Source organism: Cariama cristata, unplaced genomic scaffold (assembly GCF_000690535.1).
Source record: "Cariama cristata isolate BGI_N322 unplaced genomic scaffold, ASM69053v1 scaffold15469, whole genome shotgun sequence".
NCBI lineage: Eukaryota > Metazoa > Chordata > Aves > Cariamiformes > Cariamidae > Cariama > Cariama cristata.
In genome coordinates, this window is record NW_009635363.1 from 409 (window position 1) to 7,889 (window position 7,481).

The window sequence follows — 7,481 nt, forward strand, 5'->3', positions numbered from 1 at the left end:
CACCTCCACGGGGAGGCGGTGGCTGGGCACGGGGTCAATGATGCCGCCGGTGGCGATCTGGGCCTCCAGCAGGCGGACGCTGTGCTCCTTGACGATGAGCTCCTTCTTCATGGCCTGGAAGAGGGACATCTTTTGTCCTGTGCAGGGGTCGGTGTAGCCCGTCACTGCTCTCTCCGCAGAAAGAAGTTTTTTTTGTAGCTCGCTGCCCACCAGCCCGGACGAGACGGCCTCGTCCACGGAGAGCTTCTCGTTGGTGAGCGGGTCAACGATGAAGCCGGTGGCAGCCTGCGCCTCCAGCAGCACCAGTGCTGTCCCTGGCCTCAGGATGCCCTTCCACATGGCCTGGTAGATGCTCATCTTCTCCATCTTGGCGGGGTCGGCCTTGGAGGGCACCAGCACGCCGGCGATGCTTCCAGTTCCCTCAAGATATCTTCTTACAATATCTATTTGTGCTATTTCTTCTGCTGTCTCTTTTCCTTCATGGAGTTTTTCCAGGGTTTCCTTTGTAATTATCTGTGCACTGAGAAGTTCTGATGCTGTTATTTGTTGTCTGATTCCTTGGAACCAGATATCACTTCTGTCCTCTTCTTTTTCTCTGATGATATTTAGTATTGTATCAATGATTCCTTGTAAAATGTGATGGGATTCCTCTTTATATTTTTTCACTAGTTCTTTTTTTTTCTCTTCTGTGATGTACTCAGAACAGAGAAGTTCCCACAGTGATAATACCTGTCCTTTGTATTTTCCGACAGGCACTTGTACCTTTGTACATAATAGGGCATTTTTTGTTTGCTCATCAATGTAGAAATAGTCATCTTTTTCCATGACCTGCAGCAGGTGCAATCCTGTATCTTCGTCTTTGGAACATCTCTGCAGGAGCTGACTATAACTGATTTTCTCACGAGTGTTTGGATCTATAAAACCTTTGCTACCATGATCTGGGTCAGAAAGCAGGAGAAACATATCGTCATCCAAGTAGCCGCGTCGGTAGGCCACACAGGGAGGCGGTGGCTGTGCACGGGGTCAATGATTCCACCGGTGGCAAGCTGGGCCTCGAGCAGGTGTATGCTGTGCTCCTTGACTGTTATCTTTTGCCTTATGGCCTGGAAGAGGGATATTTTATTTCCTCTCTGAGGATCTGTGTATCCCATCACAGCTTTCTCTGCCAGCAGGAGCTTCTTGTGGAAGTTGCTCCCCACCAGCCCGGATGAAACGGCCTCATCCACGGAGAGCTTCTTATTTTTCAGTGGGTCAATGAGGAAACCAGTGGCAGCCTGTGCCTCCAGCAGCCCCAGTGCACATGGCTCTGTGAGGAGGCCCTTCTTCAGGGCCTGGTAGATGCTCATCTTCTCTTTCCTTGATGGGAGTAGAACCCCAGCAATGCATCCAGTGCCATCCAAGTACCTTTTGATGGTGTCCCTCTTTGTGAGGCTGGCAAGCGTGAGACTTCCATTCTGCACCTGATCTAGAGTTTTCTTGTCAATTATCTCAGAGTTAAACAATTCTGATATTGACACATCCCCTCGCAGTCCTTTAACCTTGAGGGCTTCTGCTCTTTGCTCTGTATCCTCAATTATTTTGACGATGAGGGCTATAAGGTCTTCCAGTGTTAGTGTTTTGCATTTGTACTGCATCACTAGTTCTTTCCTTTTCTGCTCGGAGAAGTAATGAGAGCAGAGAACTTCCCAGATGGAAACTGTTTGGTCCTTAAACTTTCCAACTTTCACTTTAAGGGGCTCTGAGCGCAAAACCTGTTTTGTAAACTCATCAATGTAGAAGTACTTTCCTCCTTTCTGTACAACTTGCAGCATGTACAACCCAGTCTCTGAATCTTGGACACATCTCTCCAGGAGCTGCATGTAGGTGAGGTTCTCGTGGGTGTTGGGGTCGAAGAAGCCCTTGGTGTCGTCGGTGGGGTCGGAGAGGATCTGGTTCATCTCCTGGTCAAAGTAGCCACGCTGGTAGGCCACCTCCACGGGGATGCGGTGGCTGTGCACGGGGTCGATGATGCCGCCGGTGGCGATCTGGGCCTCCAGCAGGCGGATGCCGTGGCTCTTCACAATCAGTCCTTGGTTCATAGCTTCAAATAGGGACATTGGGGCTTTTGTGTAGGGGTCGGTGTAGCCCGTCACGGCTTTTTCTGCACAGAGTAGCTTTTCAAAAATCTCCCCTCCAATTAGACCTGCAGTTAATGCTTCCTCCACTGAAAACTTCTTGTTTTTCTCTGGATCAATGATGTAGCCAGTGGCAGCCTGCGCCTCCAGCAGCACCAGTGCTGTCCCTGGCCTCAGGATGCCCTTCCTCATGGCCTGGTAGATGCCCATCTTCTCATTGCTTGGCTGTATAAGGACCCCAGCTATGAAATTGCTGCCCTCCAGGTACCTGCGGACAGAGTCCATTTCAGTGACTTCTTTGACTGTTTTCTTCCCCTGGTTGAGCTCATCAAGGGTTTTTTTGTCTATCAGTTGAGACTTGAAGAGGTCACTGGCGGATACTCTTTTCCGCAGGCCCTTGAATGCAAACTTCTTGCCCTGTGTCTCAGTCTCTTCGATGATCGTGGTGACAGTGGTTATGATTTCATGTAGCACTTCAGTATTCTCATCTTTGTACTTTTGCACTAGCTCTCTTCTCTTGCCGTCTGAGAGGTATTCAGAGTTGAGAAGGTCCCAAACTGACACTGTCTGTCCTTTGAACCGCCCTATGTTGACACAAACAGTCACGGATTTCAACACCTCCGTGGTTTGTTCATCCACGCAGAACGTCGCATTTTCTGAGAGAGGAAGGAGCCAGAGACCTGACTCAGCCTCGTGGATGCACCTGTCCTTCAGCTGCTGGTAGGTCACGTTCTCCTTTGTGTTTGGATCAAAAAAGATTTTGGTGCTGTCATTCAGCTGAGAGAGGGTTTGGTTCAGGTCCTCGTCGTAGAAGCCGTATCTGCATGCAGCCTGGAGTGGAAGGTGATGGTGGTGAATGGGATCAATGACCCCTCCTGTGGCCAACTGGGCCTCTAGCAAGGGAACAGCATCTCCCAGGGGAATCAGCTCTTTCCTGAGTGCTTGGCATAGTGAGATGGAGCTCCCGGTGTAGGGATCTGTGTAACCGGTCACTGCCCTCTCAGCTAGAAGGAGTTTCTCAGTGAGCTCTTCGCCAACAAGAGCTGCTTGCACAGCATCCCTCACGCTGAGTCTCTGGTTTGTTGCTGGGTCGGTTAGGTAGCCTGTGGCTGCCTGAGCTTCTAGCAGCCTCAGAGCAGCCCCAGGGAGGAGGAGATTGTTTTTCATGGCATCGTAAAAGCTCATCTTCTTTTTGGATGCCTCTATGAATACCCCGGCGATGCTGCCTGTGCCCTGCAAGTACCGCTTCACGCTCTCCATCGCAGCCACTTCCTCAGGAGTTCTTATGCCCTGAGCCAGTTCTTCAAACGTCTTCTCAGTAATGATGCCAGCATCCAGCAGCCAGACCGCAGGGACGCTGCCCCGCAAGCCTTCCAAGGTGATCTGGGTGCGGGCTTTCATTTCCATCTCCCCAACCAGTCTGAGCACGAGAGCAACCAGCTGCTGCAGCGACATTTCCTCGGAACGGAACCTCTCCACGAAGTCGCTCCTCTGCTCCTCGGTGAAATACCCAGAGTGGATTAGCTCCCAGAGGGAGACCCCTTTTTCCTTCACCGCAGTTTCCTTGAAAATCCGTTGGATTTGTTCGTTGGTGTAGGCGGGAGCAGCTGTCTGTGGCAGAGGCAGCAAGTGGAAGCCGGAGACTTCGTCCTTCTGGCAGCGCTCGATCAGCTCAGCGTAGGTCACGGTCTCTTTGCTGTCTGGGATGCAGAAGGTTCTGTTGTTGTCGCTGGGCTCAGAAAGGGCCTTGCTTGTGTCCTCATCCAGGCACCCTCGCTTCTGGGCAGATTCTACGGGGATATGGTGGCCACATGTTGGGTCAATGATGCCTCCTGTAGCCATCTGCACCTCCATCAACTGCATGGCCTGCTTGTCCGTGACCAGGCCCTTCTTCATTGCCTGGAAGAGGGGTATCTTCTTGCCTGTGAAAGGATCCTTATAGCCTGTTACAGCCCCTTCTGCGTGCTGCAGTTTCTCATGGACTTCTGGCCCAATGACTCCCTCCTTGACGGCATCGTCCACACAGAGTTTCTGGTTGTTCACCGGGTCAATGATGAAGCCTGTGGCAGCCTGGGCCTCCAGCAGTGGGAGGGCTACTCCTGGTACCACCATGTTTTGCTTCATGGCCTCGTAAATGCTTATCCTCTGGTTTGACGGCTGGAGTACAATCCCCCCGATGCTGCCGGAGCCATAGAGGTACTTTCTGACAGACTCCATGCGCAGGACGTCCTCGGGAGTGACGGATCCCTCCAACACCTTCTCAAACAGGGCCTTGTCAATGACACCCGTCTCCATCAGGTGGTAAGCGCTGACGCTGCCTCTCATGGCGGGGAACTTGATGCGGGCCCATTTTTTCATTTCCTCCTCTAACATGATGTGAATCTGCTTCAGGGTGAGCTTCCTCAGCTGGTAGTGGTTGAATATCTCTCGGCGCTTCCCCTCGCCGAAGTACTCAGAGTTCAGCAGAACCGTCTGCCCCCGTAACCGCCCAAACCTGACCGGTATCCAGGAGCTGCTGAACGCTTGTCTGGTGGTGTCGTCGATGAACTGGCGCTTCGTGCTGTTCAGAGGGAGGAGGCAGAGCCCCGTGGACGGCTCTGTGATGCACTTCTCCTTCAGCTGCAGGTAGGTGAGGTTCTCGTGGGTGTTGGGGTCGAAGAAGCCCTTGGTGTCGTCGCTGGGATCAGAAAGGATTAAGTTCATCTTCTTGTCGAAGTAGCCGCGCCGGTAGGCCACCTCCACGGGGATGCGGTGACTGTGCACGGGGTCGATGATGCCGCCGGTGGCGATCTGGGCCTCCAGCAGGCGGATGCCGTGCTCCTTGACGATGAGCTCCTTCTTCATGGCCTGGAAGAGGGAGATCTTGTTCCCTGAGTAAGGGTCTGTGTAGCCGGTGACCGATTTCTCTGCAGTCAGCAGCTTGTCGTAAACATCGGGGCCAATGACATTCGCTCTTAAAGCCTCATCCACAGAATACCTTTTGTTGGCAGCTGGGTCAATGATAAATCCAGTGGCAGCCTGTGCCTCCAGCAGGATCAGTGACGTCCCTGGCCTTAAAAGTCCTTTCCGCTTTGCCTGGTAGATGCTGATCTTCTCCTGGGAGTCGGGAAGCAGCAGCCCACCAACGCTGCCTGTCCCTTGCAGGTACCTCCTGACAGTGTCCATGCTGACAACTTCTTTGGCCGATGTTTCTCCCTCCTTCAGCTTCTTAAACAAATCTTTGTTGATAATTTCAGAGCTCAGGAGCTGGTCAGCTGTCACCCGGTCCCTCAGTCCTTCAAAGGTGACGTTCGCAGTGGAAGCCAGCTCCTCAATGGTGGCACTGAGTGCCTTACCCAACTCTTGCGCGGAGAGCGTTCCTGCAAGGTACTGCTGAGTGAGAGCCGCTCTGCGCTCACCCTGGATGTAGTCCGAGAAGAGGAGTTTCCAGAGAGACACTGACTTTCCCTTGAATTTACCCAAAGCGATGGGTACCCGTGTGTTTTCCAGAGCTGTTTGGGTCCTATGGTCAAAGAAGAGGTGGGTCCCCTCGGATCCTCCGCTGCTGTCCCCACCAAGTGGCAGCAGCAGGAGCCCCGTGGTGGGATCGGTGAGACAGCGCTTGAGCAGGTCTGCGTAGGTCAGCTTCTCCTTGGAGCTGGGGTCGAAGAACCCTTTCATGTCATCGGTAGGACTGGAAAGGAGCTGTCTTGTGGCCTCGTCCAGATACCCCCACTTGCAGGCTGTCTCTGTGGGGACACGGAGGTGTGCCTGGAGCGATTATACCCCCCGTGGCCATCTGAGCCTCCAGAAGGCAAATGCCATGATCCTTGGGGATGAAGCCCTTCCTGATGGCTTGGAAGAGAGAGAGCATTTCTCCAGTGCAGGGGTCCCTGTATCCGGTGATGGTCCTCTCAGCTGAAGACAGTTTCTCATAAAGCTCTGGGCCGATGAGACCGACCCTGACAGCCTCATCAACTGAGTAGCTTTTGTTCTTTATGGGGTCTGTCAGGCTGCCGGTGGAGGCCTGGACTTGCAGGAGCATCAGAGCAGCACCAGGCACGAGGAGATGCTCTCTCAGCGCCTGGTAAAGGGTTTTCCCCTCACTGGAAGCCAGGACAACGCCAGCCACGCTCCTTGTCCCATGCAGGAACTGCTGAACGGAGTCGTTCTCTGCTACCTCCTGGGCAGAAACTCTTCCCTCCTCAAGACCTCTGAACACATCAGGGCTGATGATGCCAGCGTCCAGCAGATCCCTGCTGCTCACCCTCCCTCCCAGCCCCGGGAACGTGATTTGCAGGGGCAAGAGGAGGAAGCCTGAAGCCGGATTGAGAATGCACCTCTTTATAAGCTCCTTATAAGTGACCCTCTCCATAGTACTGGGGTTGAGGAACCCTTTGCTCTCCTCATTGCTGGGGTCAGAGAGGAGCTGGCTCATCTCTTCGTCTAAGTATCCCCTCTCACAGGCAACATCTGCCGGGAGCCGGCAGCCGGTGGCTGGGTCAATGATGCCTCCGGTTGCCATCTGGGCCTCCAGCAGCCGGGTACCTTGCTCCCTCCCGATCAGGTCCTTCTGGATCGCCTGGTAGAGGGAGATTTTCTCTTCTGTGTAGGGGTCCACAAAGCCAGTAGCAGCTTTCTCTGCAGAGAGCAGCCTCTCCTTCAGCTCCAGCCCCACCAGCCCCAGCTGCACGGCTTCTGCTACAGAGACGTGCCTGTTCTTCACCGGGTCAGCGATGAAGCCCGTGGCTGCCTGGGCCTCCAGAAGGCAGAGCGCTGAATCCCAACTCAGGAGGTGCTCTCTGGTGGCATCATAAAAGCTCATTATCTTCTTTGAAGCCTCTACATACAGCCCAGCAATGCTGCCAGCTGCCTCCGAGGCCTCGCTAGGAGCATCCATCACCGTCACAGCCCCGTCAGCTGCTTTTTTCTGTTTGCAAGGCAATATGTCGTGGCACGAGTGGTTTGCTCCTGGCACATCTTCCTGGTGAGAGATAGGAGCAGCGTGGCCATTCACTGCTGGCTTGCTCTCCATCTTCCCGCTGCACTGCTTCCACAGCTGTCGAGATGCTCTGGAGAGAGGGGAGAGAATGGGAAAGCTCAGTGAGAAACCAACTTTTCTATGGTTTGCATGATAAATGGGAGGGGGGGATAAAAACCTGACAGGCAGAAGGAAGTAACGGCCAAAGACGGAGCATGGTCAGGGCAGCCTGCTTGTCCCTGAAGCTGACATGCTGAGCCAGACCTGCCAGAGGGGACCACCCTCTGCTGCCTGAGCTGGACTTGCTGGGTGCGCTGGGACAAAAGCCTTGAGCAGTGCTTCAAAGGCCTGGAGGGCAGCGGGGCATGGGGAGAAGCAGCAGCCCTGGGGAGTACCGGCACTGGCTC

The 7,481-nt window shown here is 53.9% G+C and overlaps 1 protein-coding gene across 1 annotated transcript in view; it reads right to left on the bottom strand.

Annotated features, from left to right (window-relative positions):
- The window catches only part of LOC104167303 (epiplakin-like), a gene marked incomplete at its 3' end in the record, with an annotated part of 7,309 nt that extends 391 nt beyond the window's left edge, over nt 1-6,918 (bottom strand). Inside the window, 3 exon segments of the mRNA XM_009707526.1 lie at nt 4-995; nt 998-5,862; nt 5,864-6,918. Coding sequence (XP_009705828.1) covers nt 4-995; nt 998-5,862; nt 5,864-6,918 — 6,912 coding nt within the window.
- Between the last annotated feature and the right edge of the window lie 563 nt (nt 6,919-7,481).